Here is a 13970-nt window from a genome sequence, read left to right on the forward strand (position 1 = left end):
GCCACAAGTCCCCCATCCCTGTTATAGCCCATGTCTTACGTCCTGCTATACAATAGACGTGGAGAAGCTGTGGCCCTCCAGATGTTGTTGGACTTCAACTCCAATCAGGCCCAGCCAGCATGGCCAGTGACAGGAATGATGGGAGTTGTGGTCCAACATCTGGAGGGCTGCCAGTTCAGTTCTCCTCAACTACTCTTTCTCACCACTGAATATATTCTTGAAGAAGTCGTCCTGCCAGATCACGTGAGCAAGGGGTCCCCAACCTTTCTGGACCAGTGGGCACATCTTGAATTTCAAGAGAGTACTGCGGGTGACCGTTACAAAATGGCTGCTGAGGGGAGCAGGGCATAACACACAGAGAATACTGTCATGGTGAAGCTTTCTCCATTATTGTATTTCTATACTAGAAAATGTTTAACATGTTGAATTTCTGCCTTCTACATAACTGCTAAAGGCACAAGAACCATGGTTTTTCCCCAGTGCCAACCCCAAACCAAAGCCTAGGCTGTCATCCTCTACCCATCCTGGTTGCTAGGGAAAAATGAAGGGCCAATCATGGAGATTCCAAGGACTAGAAAAGAAGACAATGGGTTGTATTCAATTCAGTCCTGCTCAGAGCTGGCCCATTAAAATTAATTAAGATTACTTAGTCATGTCTGTGAACTACAACGCGGCTACTCTGAATAGGACTCTCATTTAATACCACCCAGAAGAGTGCACTGAAGGGAAGGTAGAAACAACACCTCTTTAGGAAGGACCCCAGGGATTCCTACTGCCTGGTGTCCTAACAAGTCACGTATCGGTCACAGCTCTGAATTCACTCACTGGCTAAAAACACTGGCAGGTGGGAGCAACCAGACTGTCTCTTTTGACAGAAATCACTAAAAGGGGTACCTGTACCTTTTGCTTCATAACTTTCTCTAGGAGGGCTAGAGATTTATATTTTAAATGAAAGCTCAGCATCTGGGGCCCCAGTTCAGTGAAGACCAGAAGCAGGATGGCAACCCATTTGACAGGCATTTTGGCTCTCTGGGATTTCAGACAGGGGCCTCTCCCAGTTCTACCTGTAAACTACTGTTCCAGCCATGTGCTTTAAATGTGAATTAAATGTGCTTTAAACATATGTTATGGATGTGACCGTAGTTAGCAAGTCCGGTGCAATGATCAACCCTCCCCCAAGGGTTACTAGAAACCACAGGATATAGATCTGAGGACTAAGCTAAATCAAGGTATCCCATTCCAAACCAGGAGATTCTGGTGAGGTGGCTGCCAAGTTAAACAAACAAGCGTGGAAGCCAAATGTCATGGGTTTGTCTGAAAGAAGATTCAGGATTTCCCTGGACTGTGCCCAGATTGGGAGTCTGTCTGAGGCCTGCATGGGTCATTCTGGGCCCAAGAGCCAACATTTGTTCATCATTGTTTGGAAGAAGGAGAGCGGAACCAGATGGTGCCTTGAGGGAACGTTGTAGTTGGCAAATAATCTCCTTTTAACATAACATGATTTACAGTATAAGAATCATGGAAATGAAAGGAAAATGTGAACACGGGAAGAAATGATTGAAGGGAAGAGGGTATTTAGGAGAATTACAGATGAAACCTGTAAGTTTGTTAGTATTAATATATAAGTATTTTTATACAGTTACATGCATTTTTAATGCATCTGTTTATGCTGGTTTCTTTAGGAAACCTGGAGTGCATATATGTATAATTTATGTTGTTTAACTTATATTTTACAGTATATTGCTTTACACTTATATTTTATATTGTTATTTATTTTATATCGCTTTATGCAAAGCATTGTTTTGTGGGACCAACCTCTTTTGCAGAATTTATACTGTCCTGTTCCATTTGGAACGGCTTTACTTATTTTATCATTGTAATGGTTTTATCTGTTTTTATAACTGTATATTCTATTGCTGTAACCTGCCCTGGGACCTTATGGGAAAGGGTGGGTAAAAAATCTCATACATTAATAAAACACTTAGAGGTTTTTGTCAATTAAGTGGTATATAATCTTGTCAAATAATACATAAATGAATAATATTATTTTTATTTATTTATTTATAAGAATATTTTTAAACCACCCACTCATTCAGAAAAAAATGTGGCGGTACACAATAAAATAATAATTAAAACATCATAAAATCATAACATACAGAAAAAATGGCCATCACTGATATAATATTATATGTTATATATGTTATATGCATATAATGTTATATTTATAATATTGTGTATAATAATACATATAATATGTGGGAATTGCATGTGTTTTAGTGGAAAGTGGGGGATAACTTGCTTCTCATTGAGCTCAAGAACAAGATAGGAATTAGAAAAAATCCATGCAGATAAGCTCGACATCGAGATTTACTCACTGGCTGGGGCACTGTAGAGCCTCCTTGCCCTCTTTCTATAATTTTTTGATGTCAACCCTTTTCCTATACAAGTTTTATAGCAGTTTGCAGGCTATTGGCATATAATTAAACACCTCTTGTACTCTTCAGCCGTTTTCTATGTAGACATTTAATGAATGTTTTAATAGTGAATGACGAATGAAAGAGCAATGAAAGAGAAAGGCTTGCCGGGTTATATCATATCTGATGCCAGAATACTCTGTGTGTTGAACATAACCAAAACAAGCTAAGGAGGGCTTAATTGCAGCCCTGTTCTTAGATCATCAGAGCTAAGATAAGGGCTAAAGACAATTGCAGATTTCAAAGCCTGAGATGCTTAATCTGCTCTGAACTACAAAGAACAGTGTACAGCCTAGGGGTGGGGTTCACTGCCTAGTTCCGATCCGTTTGTATTCCAATAGTCCATCGTTCAATCCCAATCTGCCTTTTTTTTGTTCCTGCTTGCTTTTTCACTTGCTGATTTGATCTGCTATCTGGGTTTTTTTGGAGGTGAAAAAAAATTGTGTAATTTTTAACACAAATGCTTATGTAAATCCATGGAAGTTAATGGATAACAGCAATTGTAATTACGAAGATAATTATGTAAAATCGGGGGGGGATTTTTAAAAAGCCGTGCAGATTACAACTGCTGACCACCACAAGAAATCAGTGCCAGTCCAAAAAGAGTGGACTGTCAGATTCAGTCAAAAACCAGTACCAAGTCCAATTTAGCAGATATTCTAGCCAGACCCCTGCAAAAGTGACCTCCACCTGGAAGAACACCCCAGGATCAACAATGTACCTGGCTGCCTGGTTTACAGAGCTAACACCATTCTGATATTCTGAGCAGACTTTGATCAGGACTGCAAAGGACAAGTGAAGAGGGCGACTGGGGCTGCATTCAGTCATGGGGTTTATTGCATTAGGTTTACTGATTATAATGGTAGCACTTTTGTCCTGATTCCTCACATTCCTTTCCCACTGCAGTTCCTGTTGCATTATGAAACTTTGGCTTTTTGATCGGTATGCTACCGTGTCACACTAAACTTCATTCACACCAGTGGGTGTGGTGGTGTGACACAACCATAAACGTCATTGGGCACATGCACCCTTGTCCCTTAATTTCCCCATTAAAACAGTGGGAAAGAACTTTATGCCAGTATACCGCCCCAAATTTTGTCACTTTACCCCCCGCAAAGTTCTGGAGTTGCACATGGATTTTTTTTATGGAGGCAATTAATGCGGAAATGAGTGCTAAACTTCCACTGTATTCCACTAAATTTCCAGAAGTATCCTTTATGTCATGTGAAAGATCAAATAAAACGCAGAAATTGTCAGGCAAGGAAATTGGAAAAATGGAATAAACTGCTATCTGAATGCAGCCTGGGTAACAAACAGCCACCACAGCCTGGCTCCATCTCCCTCTAAACTCCTTAGTTGGTGGCCACCTAAGCTTTTTGAAGGCTGGGCTTTGATACACAACAACACAACCTTCCCCCATCCCTGAATGTGCTCTGCCTGGAGGAATGCCTGCCTCAATCCACTGAAGACCCTATAATACCAAATGGCTGCCCAGTCAACCCAGGAGAGAGGCAATGTGTGTCCTAAAGCCAGTTATTGACTCACTTCTGTTCCCTACTTCCGTCACATCATTGTAGAGTGAAACTGTCAGAACAGAAGAAAGAAAGAAATCGTTAAAATCTGGCTATGTTATGTGTAGCATGAACTTTGGTTTATATCGTCCTCATCACAAGACTGTGTGGTAGGCATGCTTCTGAATACCAGAAGCACAAATGGGAGAAGGCTATTGCCCTCATGCAGGCTTCCCATGGGCATCTGGTTAGCCACTGTGAGGACAACATGCTGGACTAGATAGGCCTTTTGTCAGATCCACCAGGGCTCTCTTTACGTGGGGACTTGAGAGATAGAGAACAGTCAACCAAGCCTCTGTCCACGCAATGGTCCATGGCTAAGAACGGACTGGAGCCTAGAACAAAATTCAATTTTTTTTGCCTCTTGATCACTATTCTTCAACCTTGGATCACCAGACATTGTTGGACTGCAACTCCCATCATTCTCAGCCAGCTTAGCCAATGGTCAGGAATGGTGGAAGTTGTAGTCCACCAACAATCGGGCACCCAAGAGCAAAGGATATTCTCTAGATCATATTGTTTCCTTGCTTTCTTGCTTGAACAGAACCATCAAATCTCCCCCCCTTTTCTTTGCATATCCACTGTATTAGCCCCAGCTGTGGGCTGCTTCAAACTGTAAGGATCAGTACCATGGAATCAAGGAGGAAGATTCAATGGTTTACTCTCTATGAGACTTTTTTGAGTAATTTAGCGAGCACACCAGCATACCCAATAAATGGAACAGGCTGCAAGGTTCCCACATGGGCACCTGCAGTCTGTATGCTGAGCTGGGCCACAACAGGCTTGCCTACCCAGTGGAACAGACCCGGTTCTCAGCACATGCAGCTTGTTAGTGGCTATCTAGATGAGCTTCAAAGAGGTGTCCTTGAGGCTACATCTAGCCTCCTCATAGATAAGGCCCAGCTGAGGGACATTGACTGTTCCGCAACCTCATCTTCTAACAAACTAGTTCTCTGGCAGGTGTCCAAGCTACAGAAGACAACATTATGAGCTTAACTATTAGATCTTACCCTCCTAAAGGCACTTATACATATAAAAGCAATAAGGCAGCCTTGCATAATGGTTATAGCAATCACATACATGCCCCAGGGTATACATCCACAGATTAAAATCATGCTGATAAAGTGGCATCACTGTAGAAAAGTTTTTTAAAAAAGATTTATTGATTCTTAGGGGGAAAAGTGTCATCATTTTATTTGGCAGTCAGAGCAACCTTGATAGCAGATCAAATAACATAAAAATGTAAAGCCAGGGGATACTTGACACAGACGTTTGCTCCAGAGCTCAGATGCGAAGAGTTGCCTCCAATGGTGAAGCAGCAGAAGTAGGGGTCCACTTTGGTCAAAAGGCTTTTACTTCTCACTGGAAGAGAAAATTGTGAAGAATGTAATGTGAGCTCGTTCATCCCTCACTCAGAATCTTCCCACTGCTTCCCACACCATTGTAGTTTTATTATTTAAGGGTAGTTTGCTCTCTGCATGTAATTCATCTATCGCTTCTGGTTTTGTAACATGTTGACTGCTGCCATTGGTAGGGAGTAATTTTGACTGCCATCAAGTCAGCTGTCTGAGGAAGAACTGTGCAACAGGAGCTGCCTTGTCCTCCTGGCCTGGACGTTGCTACCAGCTCTGCTCCTGGATCTGATTTGGGGGAAAGAGACCTTCCAGGGAGGGTCTGCTCTTTATTAAGGACAAGACACCCAGAACATAGAGAGCTGTGCTATAAGAACTGGAACTTGAGAATGAGCTTGCTTTCCCCTCCTCCTTCGTGCCTTTTTCCCCTTGTGTGTCATGACGTTTTAGACCGCATGCATGAGGACAGGCACTGCCTTAATTCTGTTTTTTGTAAGCCGTTCTGAAAGCTTTTTTAGCTAAAGGGCAGGTCAAAAGTGGCATAAATAATAATAATACTATTAATAATACAGATTGTGAACCAAAATACGCTTAGCTGGGAGTAAGTACCATTGAACTCAGCGGGGCTTGCGTGACTGCAGACATGCAGAGGATGGAGGGATCAGGGTGAAGTTAGTCTGTGCCGATTTTGCACATGACCTACACTGAGTTCATTCCATCCCATTTCAAGCAGCAGGTGTGGATTTTAAAAATAAAATAAAAAATCGGTGCAACGTTCTTTTGGTGGAGGGGGTAAAAAGGTACTGGCAAGTTCACGAGGTGGTCCGAGGGATGTTCTTTATATTTTTCTTTTAAAAAACAATGTTTTTCCTCCTAGTTGCTTGGAGCTGCTAGATAGTCCAGCCACTTCCACATGGCTTTTTATTATTTATTTATTTATTTATATCCCACCCTTCCTCCCAGTACCAATGAGCCAGGAGATTCCCCTGGGGTGCACCAATGATGTACCATTCCCCACACAGACTTCGTGTGGACACAAAGATGAGTGCCCACATGCAGTGATGAGGCAGCCATCTTCCCCCCCATACCATGTACAGATTCCATACAATGCATCTTTTTTTTAAAATAAAAATACAGAGCTGACATTACTGACATCTTGTAGGTTGGTGAAGACAGACACAAATCTTCACCCAGACCTTTGGAGGAGGGCGGGGGTGAGAAATGAGAACTGTCCTGAGTTGCTCAGTTTGATGTTTGTCTGCTGCTAGTTGAATTTACTTTTTTAAGAATGCTTGTAATTATTATGTCTGTACAGTTATTGCTGTATTGTTATGTTGTTCTATTGTTAATTATTGTTGTTTTACTGTCATCTCTCTCCCTACCCCTATTCCCCCCACCTGGGACCAGTTGAAAAGGGCAGGTTAGAAATAATGGGTTGCATCCGACAGTTATGCTAAGCATAGACCCATTGAAGTTAATGGGCCTAGGTTGGTCATCTCCATTAATGTCAACAGGTGCACTCCAAATAAAGTTGCAGACAGCCACCTGTAAAAAATTAAAATAAATGGCAGGCATCAGACCACTGCAACAGATTTGCCTGGGATGCAGAATCCAGAGAAGGTGACATTCTTATCTGAAAAATGGTTCAGTGGCTCCAGAGCAGTCCACATTCAGTCCAGGATGTAGAGTTCCTGAATTCCTCCTCCATCCCTAATGAGGGGTGGATGATTCTGTCAATTTTGGTTCTCTCACTTTCTCATTTTTCCAATCTCAGTGTCAGTTCTCCACATTTCTGCATGAAAATTCTTCAGCATTTTACTGTGAATTTCTCCCAATAAATGCAAAAATGTTTGTATGCAGTTTTGACTAATGTAGACATTATTGCAAGCAATTCCCCTAATATAAATATTTTGTATATTATTGTCACTCATATGTTAGTTTCATGCACACTTTGCCCTATTAGATGCATTTTGTAAACATTGTTTTGTTGGAGAGCTGCATTGCCAAATAAGTGAATTTCAAACATGGCTGTGTTGCAGTTCTCATACTGCTTTCAAAAGGGCAAGTTTGATTGATCCAGCTTTACATACAAATGGAATCAATTTCTCCCCCATCCCTATCCCTAATAAAATTGCATTGTAAAGTGCCTGTTTTAGCCTATGTCCTCTTGAGGCAAAGATCATTCCCAGAACCACTCACCTGCCAGGAAAGTCCGTGGCTTTCCAGGCATCAATGACCTCAGTCATGCTCCCTGCTACCTTCCCATCGCGTAGCTTCAGGTCATCAGCAGCATTTCCATTGAAGTTTCCACAGGAGGCACAGAGTTTTCCTGCCAGGCTTTTGCTGACATCCACCTTCATTTCCCCACGGGGTCCGAGGATAACTTTTAATTCAGAGGTGAAATTAATCACAACCCCATCCTCAGAGACGCTCATAGACACATGTTCAGAGATCTTTGCTGGGAGTGTGATTCGGCGCCCATTAACCTGAAATGCAGAAAAAGAGGGGGAAATGGGTTGGGGTAGTGCGTAGAGTACAGGAGGGAATCTTTTTCAGGCCAAGGGCCACATTCTCTCATTGACACCTTCTGGGAGCCACATGAAAGTGGTGGGTGGAGCCAGAGTGGGTGGGGCAATGCATGGACTCTTATCATTGTACAATGGGTCATGATGGCTCGTTCTTTAAAAAGCAGGAGAAAACTGGCTTCTCTGTTGGCTAGAATCTCGCAGGGTGTTGGATGCAACTGCAGCCTTGGTTTTTTAAAATCTGTGGTTTAATTTGGGATATTTTATTTTTTAGTTTTTGTTGGTTTATGTCATTTTTTGATATGGTTTTATGTTTTATTTTGAATATATATATATACATCTTTACTGTAAACTGCCCAGAACACTTTATGTATTGGGGCAACACACAAAACTGATAAATAATGGCTTGTAACCAACTAATTTCTACTCAGAGTAAACCCATGGAACTTATTGGACCTAAGCTAATCTTGTCTATTATTTATGACTGACATTGTACCCCACACAAGATCTCTGCCTTGGGAACTTACCCGTGTCTCCTTGTTTGTGTTTACAGTGATGGCAAACATCCCTTGGAAATATGCATGTACCATTGCCACAGCTGGCAGATCCCAGTCCTTGTGTTCCTGGACAACTGCTACAATCCTGAACCAAAAGGGGTCATTTTCATTGCACAAGGAAGTGACTTCGTAAGCCCCTTTGTTTGGAATTTTCCCGGAGGCACCATCAAAGGAGGTCAAGCGTGCTCCAGGGGTGAGGATGCACTCGCCGTTCTGCCTCATGCAACCACGCACACCATTCTGGAGGGTGCAAACCTCCCCTTCCTGGCAGCTGGTTTCCGCACAGACCAGCTGGCCTGATGGACGACAGGTGCACTGTTTCAAGCAGCCTCCTAAGACAATATTCTCTCTAGCCTGGAAAATTGACAGTACACAAAAGTGAGAAGAAAAGAGGTTAACATTAAAATGCAAACTTTTTAAAGTATAAATTCCAGATGCAAACAGACATGCAAAATGTGCAGTCCTTATGCAGTCTTACTTAAACATGCCTCTAAGCAACAGCATTCCAAAGAGTGTGGCAATGCTACAGAAATGCTAAATCGATAATAAAATAAATATTAAAAGAGATCACATTTTAGCCTCTCTTACATTTACTTATACAAGCATGAAATCTACTCCAGCCCCTGCAATCCCAAGTTCTTTTTCCATATATTTCACAACTGGTTTCCAACTGTCTAATCTATCTTTATAATTACCGTATTCCTTTAACACTATTGCCAGTTTGACAATTGCCCTCTGCTGCCATGCTCATTCTTTCTTATTTGGTTTATGGCTATCCTTCCAAGCCTTTGGAAGCATTTCTGAACCGACAGAGAGGTAAAGAGCTTCTCACAAACATACCCTGTCATGTCTCAAGCATGGGTAGCCAACATGGTCCCCTCCAGATGTTGCTGGACTCCCATCGGCACCAGCCAACATGGCCAATGGTCCGGAATGATGGAGCAATAGTCCAGCGACATCTGGAGGGCATGTGTGGCTACTCCTGGTCTAAAGGAAGAACAAAAGATTATGCCCATAGGTGCATCAACATATGTTTTTTAAGAAGTCTGTCTTAGTTATTTTGTATTTCTGAGAATTACAATGTAAGAACAGGGTCCTTAAAATAATTATATAATAGTATGGGAGTGATGGGCTGCCTCCCCGCCATTCAGCTTGGAACTGAACTGTGGAAAACAAATTCATACAAAGGATGTCATCAGGGGCCTACAGGCTTCCCTGCAGCCTTTGCCCTTCCCAGATTGGATGGGACCATCCTTACCACCACCAGAGCTTGGAAAAGTTACTTTTTTTGAACTACAACTCCCATCAGCCCCAGCCAGCATGGCCACTGGGTTGGGCTGATGGGAGTTGTAGTTCAAAAAAGTAACTTTTCCAAGCTTTGACCACCACCCACATCTCAGTTACTTACCATAGGTAGGGGGTGGCAGGGACAGAGAGGATTCCATCCGGGTTAAGAAGGGCCATCTTGGATGCTCACAAGCATGTGTGGTACATCCAAGCAGTTGTGGCTTTTGGGCAACCCCTTTAGCCCCTTCTCCAATCTTGGACAGAATCCTGCCTGCCTGCTTTATTTTTGTTTAACTCAAAAGCATTGCAGACAAGCAAGTCCCTCCCTACAAAAACACAGGGAGAGGGTCTTTCTCCCGTTTAAGGCAGATCCATCCTCATCAGCAGTGTGTAAGGACCTGTAGTTATGCTCTTTTCCCCTGCACATGCCCAATGGCCCACTTCCCTCAGGACATCAGGAAGAGGCTGCAGCCATTTTATTTTAATAAGAGGGGAAAGGAGAAGAGATTCACATGAAATCCATGAAATCTCAGCAGAGCGGAGAAAATATTGTCCTTCAGTCTTTTCCTCTGGCTCTGACTAGAAGCTGAAGGAGGAGGTGGCATGGAAAGGTAACTCAGCCGTTAAACAGAATATCTGCTTAAGGCCCATCCATGCCTTGTAATAACCTTTAAGTCACAGCCATGTTTTGTAGTGATGTCACTGAGTGCTTGATAGGGCATAAAGGCGGCCATTTTACTGCACCTGCTATCTCCCTCTCCCACCCCTGCCAGCTGTCCTTGATGAGGCTGCAGGGAGTGTGAGAGGGTGCCACCCACACCTTTGCTGTGATGTGCTGCTTCTGGCCACTCATATATACATATAAATTAGCATATGCTTGTTGTTGTTGTTATGTGCCTTCAAAGGCACTTATGACTTATGGCGACCCTATGAATCAGTGCCCTCCAAGATCTGTCATGAAACACCCTGTTCAGATCTTGTAAGTTCAGCATATGCTAGTATTATTCAAATCAGTGTTCTCTTTTTTGGTGATGCATTGTTTCTTGTTGTTTCTACGGAGGAAAGAGAAACAAGTTCTTGCAAACTCAAGTAGAGCTGCACACACGTATGCATAGATATCACAACTCTGATATCTGCTGAACTTACTGTGATGTAGCGCCCGTCATGCATGCAGCCACAGTTCTCCATTGCCACACATCTCCCACCATCAAACAGATAGTCGCTGTCACACTGGCAGCCTTCAAAGCATTTTTTTGTGCATTGGCCTGGAGTGGATAAGCTGGTGCAGGTGTAGTCACAGGTCCTTGTACACAACTCGTAGTGGCTGTTGGAGGGGCAGGCGAGAGCTGAAAAGGAAAAGAGAGGAGACCAATGATATACGTAGGCAGAAATAGTCCAGGCAGGTGTGGAGCATTAGCTAAACATTCTTAAGTTCTGTGTGTGCATGTGTACTGCCTTCAAGTCGATTCCGACTTATGGCGACCCTATGAATAGGGTTTTCATGAGGCTGAGAGACAGTGACTGGCCCAAGGTCACCCAATGAGTTTCATGGCTATGTGGGGATTTGAACCCTGGTCTCCCAGGTCGTAGTCCAACACCTTAACCACTATGCCACACATAACGTAAAAAATATTGGCTGTCTGGTCTGCCCTAGGTTATATATGTCATCAATGTTAATTGTCAAATCATCCTGCAATTTCCTGTTTTTCAAATAAGACATCTCAGAGCATTCTGAATCTCTATTCTCTTGCGCGGCAAACATTACGATGATGAGACTGACCCACATTACCCACCCCGTCCCCACCCCACTTTCATTGCAGCTGTCCTGAGCTAACCAAGGTCTCTCTCTCTCTCCCTCTCTGTGCTAAATGTGTGTGTGTGTGTGTGTGTGTGTGAACAAAAATACATGGTACTAGTGGTGGTGGTAATGATGCTTTAGTACTGCTGACAGTCTAATTTTAGAATAGTGAAAGGGAGGGAATCTTTAAGCAGCACATCAGTTAGCCTGAGGCAAGAGACAGATTCAGAGGTGATTATCTGCCTCATTGATGTGTAAATAGGAAAAAACGTGGAACACTGTGATTATTCATGTAAGCCACGTAAAAATTATGCAATTTTTTCCCCGCTGCCAAAACCCACGTTGAATACTGTCATCATTTACATAAGTATTTAAGTTAAGAATTAGAAAAACATTTTACCACCAGCAAAAAAACAAAACCGCGGATTGAAACCCCAAAATCACACACAGCAGATCGAATCGGCAAGTGCCAGAGCAAGCGGGAACATAAAGAGGGCGGATCAGGATCAAATGATGGACTATTGGAATACAAGCGGATCAGAATGATGCAGTGAAACCCATCCCTATCCCTGACCATTGGCCATGTTGCCTGGGGCTGATGGGAGCTGGAAGCCAAGAACACCTACAGCAGCCTTTCCCAAGCAGTGTGCCTCCGGATGTTGTTGGACCACAACTCCCATCAGCCTCAGCCAGCATTGCCAATGGTCAGGAAAGATGGGAATTGTGGTCAAACAACATCTGGAGGCACACTGCTTGGGAAAGGCTGACCTACAGGACCACAAGTTCCATTCCTCTGCTGTAGGACACAGCTGGGGACGGACGATTACATGATGTAATTGCAGATTACTGTACAAACTTACGACAGAACGTGTTTGTTCTCCAAGCTCCAATGGTAACTCCTGCAGCTTGGCACGCAGCTACATAAGTCTGGATGCTCTGACAGAGGGTTTCTCCTGCACCATTGGCTGCACACATGTCATACAGACAGTGGTTGAAGTATTCAGCAGGGCCCACCAAAGAATGACAGTCTTTGAATGGGCCTGATTTGGCTTGGATCATTCCACAGGAACTCTCAGGTCGGTACGGCGCTGTCTTGGCGGCATCACAAATGGGACATTGATCCCCACAACCATTGGAGCAACTGGCACCATCAGTGGGAACTTTCCAAGAGGCCCCAAATTCATCCACATTCTGGGTGCTTTTCCCACTGGGTAGAGTAAAGTCATCAGTCCTGTCATTATTGAAATTGCCACATAGGCCGTTGACATGTCCTTGATAGGTGCTGGGGACAGACACAAAGACGTACGAGGAGGCATCAAAAAGGACTTGGAGACCAAAGTCAGACTGGACAATTATACTGTTGCCCTCCTGGTTGGCCGAGAGTTTCCCATCAGTTGTCCTCATTGGCAGAGTGTAGAGCTCTCCATCCAACTGTATTAACCACAAAGAAGGTGACTAGGGACACTGAAGAATAATAATGACATAACAGCAGCAGCAGCAGCAACAACAACAACCATTTAATGGAGTTATAGATCACTCCAAAAGTTTACAAACTAAGGGTGCCTCCAGACAGTTGCTGTTTTGTAGGAGGGCTTCATGCATACACCAGAAATTAGGTTTTGTGCAATTAAAGAATTTTAAAGCATCCTGTCACCCTAGCAGAACAAATCTACTTTTTTAAAAAGCTGACTTTTTGCATATAGGAAAGCAATGGGGAAATGCACTGAAACATATTGCATGAACAAATGATTAATGGAAAGACATGTAAACAGTGCACAAACAAATCAGGATGAATGCTTGTTGTGGGAGAACCTCCCCGCAAACAAATCAGAACATGAAGACCAGACTAGGGATGAGGAAGAAATTAAATTCAGTTCACATTTAAAGCTGAATTTATCAGATGCGTACTTTCCAAAATCACGAGAACTGAAATGCAGCCACCTTTCAAAATTTGCATTGAATTTTGTGATAAAGTTATCCAACTAAACAATGTTTGCAAATATATTAGGAGAAAGCATGCATAACAATTAATACATTTGTGAAAATAACATACCAAACTACAGTATATTAAGAGAAATTGCTTGCAAAAATGTGTACATTAGTCAAAACTTCATTTAAAAGTGTGTTTAGTAGGAGAAATTATCGTTAAAATGCTGGAGAATTTTCATGAGGACTTTTTTTTTTTTTAAATGCAAATTACTGCCAAAATATGGAAAACTGAATTTAAGACTGGGAAAATGAACAACCAAAATTGACAGATCTTTCCATCCCTAGACCAGACATAGTCTAACCACTGCACAAGCTTTGAGCAAGCAAATCAGGATGAATGCTGAATAAACAGGTTATCTGAAGGAGCCCTACATCAACACATACACATTTAAAATACTAATTTCTTTCAAAATCCAG

General features: G+C 42.7%; 1 protein-coding gene across 1 annotated transcript in view; it reads right to left on the reverse strand.

Moving 5' to 3' along the window:
* Positions 1 to 5223: 5223 nt before the first annotated feature.
* Positions 5224 to 13970, reverse strand: part of LOC133370842 (IgGFc-binding protein-like) — a 94812-nt gene continuing 86065 nt past the window's right edge. The window contains exons 36-40 of the mRNA XM_061597719.1: positions 12425 to 12995; positions 10913 to 11112; positions 8450 to 8833; positions 7597 to 7883; positions 5224 to 5407 (exon numbers count right to left, since the gene is read on the reverse strand). Of these exons, the coding sequence (XP_061453703.1) occupies positions 5398 to 5407; positions 7597 to 7883; positions 8450 to 8833; positions 10913 to 11112; positions 12425 to 12995 (1452 nt within the window). The 3' untranslated portion in view covers positions 5224 to 5397. The remainder of the gene's footprint in view (positions 5408 to 7596; positions 7884 to 8449; positions 8834 to 10912; positions 11113 to 12424; positions 12996 to 13970) is intronic.

This window comes from Rhineura floridana, chromosome 15, assembly GCF_030035675.1.
Source record: "Rhineura floridana isolate rRhiFlo1 chromosome 15, rRhiFlo1.hap2, whole genome shotgun sequence".
Taxonomy (NCBI): Eukaryota; Metazoa; Chordata; class Lepidosauria; order Squamata; family Rhineuridae; genus Rhineura; species Rhineura floridana.